The 15,925-nt window shown below is 33.8% G+C and overlaps 1 protein-coding gene across 11 annotated transcripts in view; it reads right to left on the reverse strand.

The window, feature by feature from the left end:
* The window catches only part of USP34 (ubiquitin specific peptidase 34), a 252,897-nt gene that overhangs the window by 94,497 nt on the left and 142,475 nt on the right, over window positions 1-15,925 (reverse strand). For 9 of the 11 annotated variants that reach the window (XM_045446153.1, XM_045446155.1, XM_045446151.1 and 6 more), the window contains 8 exons: window positions 13,456-13,582; window positions 13,212-13,359; window positions 7,485-7,585; window positions 6,868-7,077; window positions 2,978-3,103; window positions 1,824-1,946; window positions 944-1,027; window positions 374-460 (listed from right to left, as the gene is read on the reverse strand). In XM_045446153.1, the coding sequence (XP_045302109.1) occupies window positions 374-460; window positions 944-1,027; window positions 1,824-1,946; window positions 2,978-3,103; window positions 6,868-7,077; window positions 7,485-7,585; window positions 13,212-13,359; window positions 13,456-13,582 (1,006 nt within the window). The remainder of the gene's footprint in view (window positions 1-373; window positions 461-943; window positions 1,028-1,823; window positions 1,947-2,977; window positions 3,104-6,867; window positions 7,078-7,484; window positions 7,586-13,211; window positions 13,360-13,455; window positions 13,583-15,925) is intronic. The other 2 variants (XM_045446158.1, XM_045446157.1) reach the window with 1 other exon arrangement.

A 15,925-nucleotide genomic window follows, 5' to 3' on the forward strand; every position in this document is an offset into this window, starting at 1 on the left:
TCAAAACAAAATGAAACACTGAAAAAGAATGTTTTCCAAAATTTGAAGACATATAAACCAGTTCTTTTAAAAGCATCCAAACATTAAGACTGTATAAATACTAATATGTAATTTATTTACCTAAAGGAAAAAGATTTACAAATTACCCATAATTCAGAGTCATGAACTTTGGCACTTAAATTTTAACAGGTGTCATGGAGAATTCTTATGAATAATTTTTATCAGATACCGTATTTTTCAAAACTTAGTCTTACTACACTCTATAATCTTCCTTACTACAACAAAGCATGCGGCAAAAGATATACTTGCTAACAAAAAATGGAAGTGCTTAAGATAGGACACTATTAACTGGTTAAAAACTGGTTTCACTTACCACAGTCCAGGATTCCTGCTCTTTAGGCTCCAGAATTCCAGAATTAAAAATTTCTAATAACTGTTGAAGCCCTCCAGCAGCAACAAACTGTAAGCAATTGTGAGAGTACCAGTAAGAGAGATGCAGCTACAAAATGTCTTGAAGACCTGCTTTTGATTCAGTAACTGGATGTGTATTTATGTATACGTGTGTGTAAAATATGCATCTTTAATCTAGGAAATTACTCTGATTTAAATAACCAAAATAACTTCTATGTAAAGTGATAACATACCTTATTTTCAAGAAATTTTTAAAACAAGATTCTTGCAAAAATCCATAAACGTATCTTTAAATTCCATTGACAATTTAACTATAGACACTGAAGTGTCCTAACAAAGTATTCCAATAAAGGAAGAAAATAAGTGTACCAAGGCATTAAATAATCTCACCTTATTACTGTGATTTACAGTAATACATGACTTTTAAACTATCCTTTATTTTACTAAATTTAAAATTATTAATTATGATACCTACTTTTGGAAAATTAGGGATAATTTTTATCAACACACTATTTAACACATATGATCAAACCTTGCAACTCCAGGAATTTTTACTATTTTCCACTTGATCTTCACTTGAATCATCTGAATCTGGATAAAGATCACTGTAACTTCCCTGTGGGAACAGCAAAAAATAAAAATAAAAAAATAAAATAAAATAACGGTAAGAGGGGTGCCTGGGTGGCTCAGTCAGTAAATCATCTGGCTCTTGATTTCAACTCAGGTCATGATCTCACGGTTTGCAAGTCTGAGCCTCGCATCAGGCTCTGCACTGACAGTGCGGAGCCTGCTTGGGATTCTGTCTCTCTCCTTCTCTCTCTCTGACCCTCCTGCACTCTAAGTAAATAAATAAACTTCAAAAAAATGTTTAAAAAAAAATGAGAGAAGGTGGCAGGAGAAAAAAATTATTCTAGAATTAAAAGATAATAGGGGCGGTCTGGGCAGCTCAGTTAAGCTACTGACTCTTGATTTCGGCTTAGGTCATGATCACATGGCCGTGAGATCAAGCCCTGCTTCAGGCTCCATGCTGAAGATGGAGGCTGCTTAGAATTCTCTCTCTCCCCTCCCTCCCTCTCTCTCAAAAAAATAAAAACAGAAACAAAAAACCCACCACATTCTTGGAACACCATGGTGGCTCAGTCAGTTGAGCATCTGACTTGATTATCACTCAGGTCATGATCCCAGGGTTGTGGGATAGAGCCAACTATCAGGCTCCGCACTGAGCCTGAAGATTGCTTAAGATTCTTTCTCTCTTGCTCTCTCGCTCTCCCTCTCCCCCACTCACATAATCGCTTGCTCTCAAATAAACAAACAAAAATAAATAAATAAAAAATAAAAGAATATAACACGTTCTGGAATTTGGCTCCAGAGAAAATACAAGTATTTGACCATAAGAATGGAAATGCAATTACCGTTGACTCTCTCCTTATCCTCCTGTTAGGTTTTCCCAGTGCTTCAATAATTTCCAGGGCATATAATAGCTTGTGAGCACTCTTAATTTTGAGAAGTTCTTTCCAATTAAGTCCATCATTACTCTTAAATTAAGAAAGGAAAAACACAGGTTTTCTCAAGCCAACTTACTAAGGGATCTCTCCCCATCAAAAAAAATTTAAAGAAATGAACACTATATAAGAACTCAAATATTACATATACCTTGAAATATGTTCAAACCTATGAAGACCAACTGTATTAACTAGTATTCATGGTATGCTTAAAACACCAATTTTTCATTAAATTTTATTAAAATTAATATGCAAACAGCAGCACAGGAAAAAAAACAACTCTATCTTATTAACTTTTAAAACAGATGAGGCAATGCAACATCTTCCCAATGAAAAAAACCTATGCAGCCTAGCTGAATGCAACAACTTTTAAAGATACAGAAGCAGTAAAGTCTATTATTTAATACTTATAAAAAGTTACACCTGCACATTTAGAAGTCATATGCAAATACATAAACCTTAAAATACTGTTATTCTCTACTCACAATTTATGAAATGATATTCACACAATGTGCATCTCTGATAATATTATTAGACCTACTCTGAGTCATCAACCAACATTTCTCAGGCTTACCTTGTTCACATCTAAATCATTTGAGATACGTGACCTTCTGAAATCACATGGCCAAGTCCCAAGTCTTAGAAAACCATTAGCGAACAACATTAGGACACTGTTTTTTCATTCATCGTGTACGTGTTCTATTGCTATCTCCACCTAACCCTTTATTATATAGCTTTGAAAGAATAATTCTTTACAAAGATATCTAACACTTACACTTGTGAGGTCATGCCCCAATAGGAATATTTAAAACATATAGCAGTATGAAACACTAATATAAAGGCAAATTATGTTTTTTAAATATAATTTCAGAAAACATCCTTGCCTTGTATTAGGCCCACATTATTAAGTCTAACAAGTAAATGAACATTAAAATGAACTGTCACTTTTTATCCATTAAATGGGCAAAATTTTACTAAGGATACACAAGCAATCTTATACACTGCCAGGAGGAATATAAAATGGTACCATCCTCTAGGAGAGCAAAAAGATGTTATGGGTTTACCTGTTCGTCTGAGATATTCTGGAATGCCATCAACATATTAGGACATGTAGGAAGAAGCATCAGTAGCTCCCATACACGCCTAGAGAGATTTTCTGCATGAAGATGAAGTTCTTCACATCTTAAGCTCTACACAAATAAGAATAACTGCTTATCAAGACAGATCACTAAAAAAATAAACCTAAATTTAAGTTTAACTTTTTTGCATAAAATCCTTGATTATCAAATTTGGTAACATTTTTTAGTCTTACTTTACTTTTTAATTTTTTGAATGTTTATTTATTTTTAAGACAGAGAGAGAGAGAGAGACAAGAGTGTGAGCAGTGGATGGGCAGAGGGAAGGAGACACAGAATTAGAAGCAGGCTCCAGGCTGTCAGCACAGAGTCTGACACGGGGCTTGAACTCACGTACTGTGAGATCATGACCTGAGCCAAAGTTGGACGCTTTAACCTACTGAGCCACCCAGACGACCCTAGTCTTACTCTAAAAGTAAGAAATAAGCCATTTGTTCCATAGTAAACAATTTTAATTTTTTAAATGTTTATTTTTGAGACGAAGGGAGAAAGAGGGTGAGTGGGGGAAAGGCAGAGAGAGGAGGAGACACAGAATGCGAGGCAGGCTCTAGGCTCTGAGCTGTCAGCACAGAGTCCGACGCAGGGCTTGAACCCACGAACTGTAAGATCATGACCTGAGCTGGAGTTGCACACTTTGACTGAGCCACCCAGGCATCCCAACAATTTGTTTTTTAATTATTACTTATAAACAACAGATATATTTATTCAATAAATTGATTATGTCAAAGTAGTAGTTTTTAAACTTGTTATTGGATGCTTTTGGGAAAAAAAAAGTGACCTGTAAATCTTGATACTTTAATTCAGGAAACTTTTCAAATAGAAGTGAAAACATCTGTCTTACAAAGCCATTCAAGTAAATTTCAAGAACATTATCAGGTCACTATTCTAACTACAACAAAGTCTTGGTGAATTAAATCCTTGACCTTACACATTTGGTAAAAGAGTACATCTTTTTTATTTTGCTAATCCATATATTATTTTCCAGTCTCACATAAGCAGAGATTAAGAGGAAAGCAAACAATTTTTTAAAAGCTACTTTTTTCCATTATCATTTGTTAAATTTGAACTCTGTAAGATGCTGAGATAATAGTAACCTGAAAAAGGTTTCAGAAAATATGTAAGAAATAGGCAAGTTTCCTTTTTTTAAAAAAATTACAGCACAACCCCAAGAAGTAAATAAACAGCTAAAGCTAAAATTTACAATTTTGGAATTTTCCAGGGTATGAATTTGTGTATTATTCTATTACTACTGCTGTCATAATGACTTTTTGCTAGGATACAATGGATGCCAAAGGAATCTTCTGTAGATCTATAAATAGTTCTTTCTGTATAATGATATAAAGCTAGCATATATCTGAAAACAAGGAAATCTTAAGAGTCTCAAAGTATCCTTTGCTTTTCACAACCCTAATGAAGAGAAGCAACCCAAAGTAACATTTTTAGTTCAGTTGGGGAAATGGCACTGAAAATTCTTCAGTAACATAAATTCATTCCTTTGTAAACACCAAGTTTAAAAGACAGAAAAGTAAGGCTGTACTCTGTGCAAAGAAACAATTTGAAGGAAAAAAAAAATCCCAGGTGCAAATGTATGTGCTAGGTTATGATTAAAAAGCCCCACAACATGGGTCATTCATAGCAAAGATCCTCTGTTTTTATTTTTGTAACCTTCCACAAGACCAAACCAGTTTTGGGAAAACAAAGGAACCCCACATCAACAATGGTATACTTGCCACAAAGTTCAAAAAAAGACCTGCTCAAAACTGAATTCTTCCTCTCCAGTTCAGGCCTCATCAGGACTATTACAATGGCCTATTCACTGGGCCTCCTACCTCCAAGTCTTTGTTTTCTCTAATACATCCATCACACTAACACCTACACTTTGTTTCTAATACCCCATAAAAGATTTCATTTTGTTGCTTTAAAATGTTCCACGATAATGGCAAGCATTTTACACAGAAGAAAAATCTCATATGGCCCTTTGTGGTATAGGTTCCAATCTCCTTTTCATTTTTTAATTACACTATATTCACACTCCCAGTATTTCAAACATGCCATTCACTTTTTCTCTGAATCTATAATGCTTCTCTTTGCTCTTAGCAGCAGGACCCAATTTGAAAGACTCTCCTTTTGCAAAATCTTCCCCAAATTTTTGTTCCCTATGTTCCCACATCTGTATAGCAACCCCCAAGAAAACGGAATTCTTCTAATTATCCTTCTCTCTTTTAAACTGCCCATACAGTGCTGACATGAAGTAAAAGGTCATTAAGTATTTGTGGTATAAAATACAAAAGGTTAAAAAAAAAAAAAATGGAGGCTCATAGGGATCTGTTACTAATTATTCTGCTTGAACAAAAGAAGAATTTCTTAGGAATTTAAAAACTTGCCACCACAAGAAACCCCAAGCTATGAGGAACATAGGGCTCCACAGCAGTTACCAATGCATCCACAATCAAACATATTTTGGAAACAGGGAAAAAAGTCACTTAACATTCTTGGGAAAGAAACAATAAGCACTATTTTCTTTGGCACTCAATCTCAAAATAATAATTCACTGCATGAGACACATGAATGAATATCATCTTAGGATAAGTCCATTTAAAGGCATTAAAATATACGTATACATAGACATATATATATATGTATATATATATGCATATATATATACATATATATATATATGTATATATATACCTATATGTATATATATATATCTATCTCAGCAGACTAATACTGAATCCTTCAGGTGATCTCACTCTTTTTACATACCATCTTCACAGTGATCACCCACACCTTACTTCTTCAGACCAAACCCCTTCTCTGAGCTCCAAACACAATTATATATGATTCCTTGACATTACCACTTAATGTCCCAGGAGCATCCATTCTTCATCTCAAATGGAATCTATCCAGTTGCTCAAGACAGAAACCTGGATGCCATGTCCTGTTTTCCTTCTTCCTGAACATGAGCCTATCTCCACTCCTAATCCAATCCACAACCAAATTATGTTGTTCTGACCTGCAGTCCACTTAATTTATCCACTCCCTTCATTCTATTCCAGGGCACCGTCAGGGCTTTCTTGAACTACTGCATTAGGTTCCTTATTACTTTTTCTACTTTTACCAAACAAACCTATTACCTTAAAAACCAAAATCAGAATGTGTGCTCCTTCCCTCTGCTTAAAACATCTTACTGCTGATCACCTTACAAGGTGAAAAGGAGTAAAATAAAAACACGTTGCATGGCCAGACTGGTTCTATTCACCTTTCCTATCTTATTCCTCTCATTCCTCTCTCCTACTAGCCTCCACATTCTACTCATTATTAGCACTCCAACAATTCCTACACCTGCCTGATTCCTTATATGAAGGGCTTCAGGAATCAGATTACTGTATGCAGGCAATCCCTCAATTGTCTTCATTTAGGTGGCTCCTTTTCATCCTTCTAGCTCAGGTTACATATGGTTTCCTTCAGAGAAACCTTCCCTGACCAAATAATATATATGAGTTTCTGCCTATCCCTACTCCCTAATAACGTTAGTTTTAGCAGCCATCTGTGTCTAAATTTTAGCTGTTTAACCAAAACTATCTGCTAGGCATATCAATTATTTATCTTTCCCACTAGACCGAATGAAGGCTGAAACTGCCTATTTTGATCCTTGTAAAACAATACTTAAAACACACTAGTTTTGGATATTAGGCCGTTAAATACCTAATGAATAAATAAATGGACTCATAGGTTTTATTGCACTTACAAGTACAATATTTTCCACTCAACAGAAAGACAAACAATATACTGTAAAAATAAAATGATATAGTCACCTCAGTATCTTCCACTGCCACTTTTCCTGAGGGTGGTTTAAATGATGCAAGCATCTCTAATAAATCAAAAAGAGTAGTTAAATGAGGTTCTTGTAAAAGCAAAAGCATAGGAATGTTGTCCTTCTGAGGGGGTGGTAGGCAAGATGCAGGCAGCTGAACACCTTCCCCTTTCCGTTCTCTTCTTGGTGCACCCAAAGATACAAATACCATCTATAAAATTAGAGCAAAGGGGAAAAGTATAATATTAAGTATAAAATTAAAGTATTATGTATAAAATAACTTCACAAACCCCCCCACAAAACTTCACACACAATTAAAACAAAAGCAATAATTGTTTTTGAAGGATACCTTCAACTATTCAACTGTTGACTTTAATAGTCAATACACATCATTAAAACTTGGGCACCTGGGTGGTTCAGTCAGTTAAGAGTCTGACTTTGGCTCAGCTCATGATCTCACCCTTTGTGAGTTTGAGCCCCACATCAGACTCTCTGCTGTCAGTGCAGAGCCTGCCTCAGATCCTCTGCCCCCTTACTCTCTGCCTCTCCCCTGCTCACACATGCACACTGCCCCCCCAAATAAATAAACATTAAAAGTCAAACCACATTTGTGTGTACCTGCATATCCTTAAAACCAAGCTCATGAAGTGCTTTTTCATCATAATCTGTTGTTAACTCATGTCCAGATGAAATCATCCTGACAGGTCCCATAAGGCCTCCTTCAAAACAGCAGAAAACATTAAATGAACATTTTTATAAAAACTTATTTGCTGACATGAATACATGGTTACAGTATGTGAGCCTTCCTCCTAAAGAGCCTCATTTCACTAAATTAATCCCTTACTCTGCTTTATCTTTCTTAAATACTTAACGAGCATCTGACATTATGTATCTTTCTCTCCTCCAAAAAAAAAATCCCAGTTCCATAAAGGCAGACATTTTATTACATTCAGAGATGTATTCCCAGTACTAGAACATAACAGGCATTCAAATTTTATTGTTTAATCCATGAACTTTTTTTAAAAAAGGAAATGCTTGACAGAGTAGGAAATTAAGCAACATGATGAAATATCAGAGGAATGATTTAAACTTAAGTATTGTTCAATTTTATAAACTTCATGTAGAAAAATTCCATTGGATGGACACTACACAGCTCAAGAATGAGTGAGGTAGGCCTACTGCTTTCCATAATGATGCAATTCTTCACCAAAACTGTGTTACTATAATTCCTTAAATGTTTAAAGGCTAGTACCAAAACTCATCTATTACCCTTTTTGGTTTTCCTCTCAGAACTTCTGATATTGCTTAGTGTATTCACAGTTTATTATTCAGAATAATTTCATCAAATTTAAAATAAAAATTCCATTAAGATTTCAGATAGAATACATTAAGACATAAATTAACTTGGTATCTCTATTATAATATGTGTACAGAAACATGCTAGGCATACCCACTTAGTCAAGTGTTCATTTATATATCTCAATAAAAACTCTACATTCAACTTCTGATACTTTGGCAGGTTTTTATTAAATGTCTTTTCTACCTTACTGAGATAATACAATCTATGATTATTTATATTTTTTACAATATTGAGACAAAAAAATCCTTAGTTGTGATGGAATGCTAAGACAATATATAGCTGGTTTGGTTCCCAGTGTGTCAGATACTCTAAGCACACATAACTTTGTTCCAAAAAGAATTAAGATGGCTAGTACTTGATTTAGGCTCTTGAATTCTATTTGGTATGAGACAGGCCTACACTTACTATACGTTAACTTTTGATTATAATGGTTTGAATTGGCTTTGATAATTAACGGAGGTTTCCATCTTTTACCAGTTTCTTAAAAAAATATTTATTTTTTTATATTTATTTTTGAGGGGGATGCGGGAGAGGCGGGGGGGGTGGTGGGCGGGAAACAGAGACTCAGCAGCAGGCTCCATACTGTCAGTGCAGACCCCGACGTGGGACTCGAACTCACAAACCATGAGATCATAACCTGAACCAAAAGGAAAAGTGGGGTGCTTAACTGACTGAGCCACCAGGTGCTCCTCTTTTACCACTTTTGAAAGCGTCTTTTTTAACATAAGAACTGCTTAGTCCTTAAGAGTTCTGGAAAGAGTTACCAACTTTTAAAAATTTTAAGTCTTTTTTTTTTATTTTTTTTAACGTTTTTATTTATTTTTGAGACAGAAAGACAGCATGAACAGGGGAGGGTCAGCAAGAGGGAGACACAAAATCTGAAACAGGCTCCAGGCTCTGAGCTGTCAGCACAGAGCCCGACGCGGGGCTTGAACTCACAGACCGCGAGATCATGACCTGAGCCGAAGTTGGCCGCTTAACCGACTGAGCCACCCAGGTGCCCCAAAAATTTTAAGTCTTAATTCAATAAATGTTTCTAACCAATAATAAGCAACAAAAAATCTGAAAAAACCCTCTTATGATGGTATATTAAATATATACACTTTTTATCCTTTGAAACTCCAATAAATTGAATTTGAAAATTTTTACTAATTATTGGACAGGGGGGAAAAAAGGGAAGAGATAATATCAACCAAGTTTGTAAGTTGAAAAACAAATGAAGTGGTAACTAGCAAGACCCCAAAAAGATAAATGTCAAACCAGAGATAGGCTTATAACCTGTCATTTGATTTATACTGGTTTAACACAGAAATAAGATCAACACCTGACAAAGACTAGGAAAAGGGGGAGGGGAAAACAGAGAGGGAGAAGGAGGGAGAGGGAGAGAAAGAGAAAAAGAAAAAGAGAGGGGAAGAAGAAAAGGAAAAGAAAATCAAGTCTGTGATCTATGAGACATTAATAGTCTAGGATATATTTAATTAGAGGCCCAGAAGTTAGGCTGAGGGGAAAGGAAAAAGAAAAAAAATATTTGAAAAATACATATAATTGCTAACCTTTTTCAAATTCGGTAAATACTATAGACCCAAAGACCTAACAAGTTAAACTTACCCAAACTACATAAACACAAAGAAACAAGAAGGCACGTTAAAATCAATCCCCTGAAAACCAATGTCAAAAAAAATTCTCAGGCTGTCTGACTGGCTCAGTCAGGAGATCAAGCAACTCTTGATCTTAGGGTCTTGAGTTCAAGTTTCACCTTGGGAGTACAGCTTACTTTAAAAAAAATTTTTAAACCAAAACAACAGCAAAAATATTCTTTAAAATCAACCACAGTTACAAAGACATACCGTACACAAAGGATGACAGAAAAAAAAAGACTTTCAATCAGAAACTCTGCAAGCCAAATGACACTGGGTAGCCCCTTAAGAAGTCCTGGAAAGAAAACACTTCCTGACCTAAAATTCTATGTCCAGTGAAAATATCCTTCAAAAGAGAAGGCAAAATGAACTTAACAAAAGCTTGAGAAAATATACCACCAAAAGACTTGGAAGTACAAACATTTTTAAAGGAAGTTTATTAGAAGAAAGAAAATAAAGAGAAAGAAATCAAATGGAAATTTTGATCTATATATGGGAATAAGGAGTGCCAAAATGGTAAATATATGATAAAAAAGAGAAAAGATGACATGAAACTAATAAAAAATAACCAGATAATTTGCTAAACATTCTATTTAAAATGCAGAAACATGAGTCTGGATTTTTAAAGATTCAACGATTAAAAACAAATAGCCTCAAAAAGATATGTTAACCATGAAAATGGGAGTACTCAAGGAACAAAAACGAGATGTTAGATACTAAAAACATGACAGCAAAAAATGAAAAACTCAAAAGAAGGTTGAGCAAAATAAAGCTGAAAACATCTCACAGGAAGTTCAGTTAAAGTCAAAGAAATGAAACATGAAAAAAGTAAATTTGGAATAGTCCAAGAGATGCAACATGTAGATAATAAAGAATTCCTAGAAAGAGAAATTATTAAATAGTGGACAGGAAAACAATAAACTAATTCAAGAAAATTTCCCCAAATTAAAAGATACAAGTTGCCAAACTAAAAACTAAAGTACCCATCACATTAGTTGAAAATAGACCAAATACTCAGACCGCGTATTACAAAATTTGAGAACAAGGAGAAGACTAATTAAACCCTACAAAAGAAGAAAACAGAATATATTAAAAATGTTGGAAAGCAAATGGCTTCTGGAACAGCAGCAACAGAAGAAATGCAATGCAGCAATACCTCTAAAATTCCGAAACAAAACTATTTCCAATCTAGACTTGTGTACCCAGCCAAATTACCATTTAAGTATAAAAACATGAAAATTTTTGATTATTCAAAGAATCAAAACTTTACACCATCCAATCTCTCAAGAAGCTACTGAACAATTGCATTGTATTCCAGAAAGAAAAAAAAAGTGAACCAATAAAAAAGGTATAGGATATCAAAAAAAGGATATCCAACATAAGACAGAGGCAAAGAGAAAAACCAAGAGGATGATAAAATGTATCATACTGTTATGTATCAGATTTGGAGAATAAAAGTAGGATCAGTGATAATACAGAAATGCATTACTGAGGGGCCATCATGACCAAACTCCCTGTTACCTGCATGATATCTTCCCTGTGGAAGGAATGGCAAGTGGACTTGACCTGGATTCTTATCTGTACCTGAACTACCTTCACCATACGGTGGTGAGGTGTCTACTCTCATCTCCATGTCCTTTTATCTGAATCAGAAGAAAACATTCATATCTCATGGAAGAAATTCTTAGTCTATTCCTGAGAGCTGAAGTAGGTCATGAAGAGATTAGAAAAAGTAATAAATACCCAATATATTTCTGTTATGTATTCCAGTGTCTTGCCAACATTATACAGCACAATGGTGTATACAGCACAAGACCTATACTTGAGAACTTTCCCACTGACATCCTCAGATGAAGCTTTATAACCCCTTAAGAGAAAATTAAACACTCTCTTTAGCTTGTTTCCTTCTGTGATCCTCTAATAACAACTGTATTCCCCTTTTCCTTTATCAAATTTGTGCTTATAATTTTCACAAAATACATTTTTTAGGAATATATACATTAGAGGTAAAACTACAAAGAACACACAAAAAAACAATAAACTAAAAAGTCAAGACATCATTAAAGAGAAGTAGAAAAGAGGATATTAAAGAGAGATACACAAGTAGCTTCTAATAACGTTCCAGGTCTTAATCTGGATGGTATGTACATGGACACATTTCATTTTATTATTACTAATTTCATATTCTCTTTATGTAAAATATATTTCAACATAACTAAAGAAAATACCTTTGACCGGAAAATCCCATAACTAGGTATTTACCCAATGTACATTAGATGAGATAGGTGTGGGGATATTCTCTGTGACCATGCTTGTAAATGGCAAAAAAAAAAAAAAAAAAAATGCAAACAACCTAAATATCCATTAACAGAGGATTAGTAAAACATATCATGGAACCACCATATAATAGGATATGTAGATTTAATAAGAATGAGGTGACTTTCCACATGCAGTATAAATAGAATGCTACCATTTGTGTTTTAAGTACATGAATATTCTTACATTAAATCTTGGTATATCTTAAAGGGTATGTACAGCATTTGCCTCAGAAGCAGGGAAATGGATGGTTTAGAGATAGGGGTAGGAGGGACACTTTTCAACAACTCTTCTATGGTACCAAGAATATTTATTAATTAATCGGGAACAAAATTAAAGATCTGATACTTGAGAAGACACTTGTGGTTCCATCTTAAGCATGATCCACCTTACTAAAAGATGCCAAAGAATTACTGCACATAGGCAGGTTGAAAATCCTTAAGCTTTTAAACTTTAAGATTTTTTTTTCTAAATATATACTTAGCCTATTACATTTTACTTAAAATTTAAAGATCTGATATTATAACAGCTTCCTTTCATGGTTGTTCCTGATTAACTCATATTTTATGTACTATGGAAAAACACTAAAAATGCACTAGTGGTAACAATAAAGGAGGAATGGAATATACCTTTCAGGCCTATATGAAAAATTTAGTATGATACTCTTTTGGAGGGAAGGGGAGATGTACAGGTGGGATTTAAGGGTGTATTATTTTCATATGCTCTGGGGAAAAAAGGGAAACAAAATATATCAAAATAGCAAAGAAAATTTATTGGGTACAACTGGGTACTTAAGTAGTGCAGGGAAACCTAAACTTCTAACTCTCTTATTGTTTATCAAACAACTTCAAAAATAAAATTTTAAGAAAAATGAGGAAAAATGTTTGCAAATAACATCTGAAGCAACCCTTAATACTTCCCTATGAATCAATGGCATGATACCAAAAGGTATCTAGAACCTTCGATACCAAAGGTTCTAAGTTCATATATAACAGAACCTAGAAAATATGAAAATTTAAACATTGGACTTACCAGGAAACTCTCCCTTTCGACTGCTTTGACCAAACTCCTGAAGCTGAGCTTGTTGATTTATTTGTTCTTTCTGTAAATTTTCATACCAATGAGTTACTTCAGCCCTAAGATCTGCTACCTGGTCACTAGGATACATTTCAATAGTCATCTGAAATATGAGATGCAACCAATTTAAAAATACAACAAAAACAGTTACTTGAGCTGGGAAATGTTATCAATTTTGAAACTAAAATTGTGTAACTACCTTGTCAGGAAGTCCGGCTGGCTGGCATACGACCCTTAGCGGCAGGGACTGTTTGTCACTCAGTGCTTTCAAATGACTACTAATACCAGTGCCTTCAATTTGCCACTGTCTGAGATGATAGGCAAACCTAAAACACACAAAAACCACACATAGGAAGAATATCATTTTAACCCATATTAATGTTACAGAAGTTGTTAATATTTCACAAAATGAAAAAGCCCACAAAAGGTTGTAGCATGTTCCAATGTACTCTACAGCACTAAGTTTAGATTCATCACACTGAATTAAACTTTAATGCATAAATACAGCTAAGAGTTCCTTTAAAAAATAGTTTCCAAGAAAAATTACTGAGGGGGAAAAAAAAACCCATTGAGAAGATTACTTATTTTTTTTAAAGGGGGGAGTGGAGGGAAGTAGTAGAGGCAGGAGGAATTTAAAGCAACAAACTAATCCAGAAAGTGAAATGGCAAGTTTTCATTCCTACATTCAGAAGAGGAAAAAAAAGGATTAGGAAACATTTTTCAGAGACAGAAATGTATCCTAGTAAATATATGTTAACCAGCCTAACAGAATTTGAGTACTGATTCCATGACGGCTAAAATTATAAAATAAAATCACAAAGACTAATCTTTAGGAAGAAAGGCATCTAGCAGGTGACTCACTAAATACTGTCAGTTTTCTAACTGATTTTCAGTCGTTGAAGACAGGATCCAAGATACCTGAATTCAGTTAAGAAAAGAATTACCAATGTCAAAAACTACCCAGCAATTCTAGAATAGGACATAAAGTAAAGGAATAAATGGACTTGATTTCCTAGAAGGTATTCAATGTCCAGCTTTTATGGCTGAGCAAAAGAGTGATCTTAATTTTTTTGAGGCCAGATAATTATTTGTTGTGGGCAGGGGGACATAGGGGAAACAGCTTTCTGCACTACAGGATGTTTAGCAGCATCCTTGGTCTCTATCCACTCACTATAATGCCAACAGTAGCCCCTTCTCCCTTCAGCTGTGGTAATCAAAAATGTCTCCAGACATTATCTAACGTACCCTGGGAAACAAAATCACTACGGCTGAGAACCACGGTTTAAATTATAACCTTTTTTCTTTTTAAAGAAAAGCTTTTTTAAAAGACAGTTTTATTTACTCTCTTAATATAAAGAACACATAAACACAATAATTACTTTCTACTGTAGTTCTATAAATGTTAGGCAATTTTAAATCAGAACTAAGCACATTAAGCACTTGAAATTGTACAGTGATAATACACAAAGATGTGCATAAAAATACCTGACATTTTTACACTAGATCTTAGTTTTTTGAATATTCGTTTCCTAGTTTCTCTACTTGGCACCCAAAAAATAAGTATTTATGTAAGTTATTTAATACCAACATTAACTTCTAGAGTGAAACATGAACAAATATAAAGATTTCTATCGAAGGATACTACAATCATTTTTCATGAGTTAGAAAAAAATTGTATATCTGAGAAGGGATTTTTGAACTGAAATTCATTCAACTTATAAAAAGCACCATTGAAATTTAATTTACTTTTAAAGACTTTTAAAATAAATACTTATTCGAAAAACACAGGTAACACTGTGTGAAGACTAAGGGTTTGAACCAATAGGTCCTTTTTGGTTTGTGGTTTGTAGACTCTGCAGCAAAAAAGGATATTTTGGAAGAATATATATCATCTCATTAACAGTAACTATCTCCAATAGGAAGAGATAGATTACAATGACTTTAATTTTCTGTAGTATTCCCTTAGTAAAATATCTGAATTTATTATAAATAGTATGTATTAATTTTTTAATGAATTTGAATAAGACACATCACCACATTTGCTTATTTATTTTTATTTTTACAGTGGTAAAAGTTACAAGGCACTGTGATGTTTCTGTTCAAAAAAACTCTAGAGTTCCCTTACACATTCTTTAAAAACACAAGGAATTACTTAAGTATAATTCCCACAAATTGCAATCATAATCAAAATAAAGAATTTTGCAATGCCCAAATATATGAAATCATGAAGCCATGTTATTTATAAGGAATGTGTAGAATATCTTTTATTCAATATTTCCTGATATTTTAAGTAGAATCTCAATAAATATCAATTGTAAAATTCATTATCAAACTAACCTCTGAAGTTGAGAGATTAATTTTAACAATTTTTTCCAACACAGTTCTTTGTATTTTTACATTTACTCATGATTTTTAACAAACAGAATTTCTTAATTAAAACTATCTACTCACCTTTCATTTCAGTCGATATATTCATAAATGTTAATTTGCTTTATTTCTGTATTACACAGGGTATGTCTAAATTAATTATACAGATATTCATTAACACAGAATTTTTTGATCATGTTTCCATGGTAAATGGAAATTCAAAATTAAAATACTGTCTCCTAGTCCAGGAAGAAAAAAAAACAGCAAATGAAACAAATGACTCAACTTGATTCAACTATGAG

This window comes from Leopardus geoffroyi, chromosome A3 (assembly GCF_018350155.1).
Source record: "Leopardus geoffroyi isolate Oge1 chromosome A3, O.geoffroyi_Oge1_pat1.0, whole genome shotgun sequence".
Taxonomy (NCBI): Eukaryota; Metazoa; Chordata; class Mammalia; order Carnivora; family Felidae; genus Leopardus; species Leopardus geoffroyi.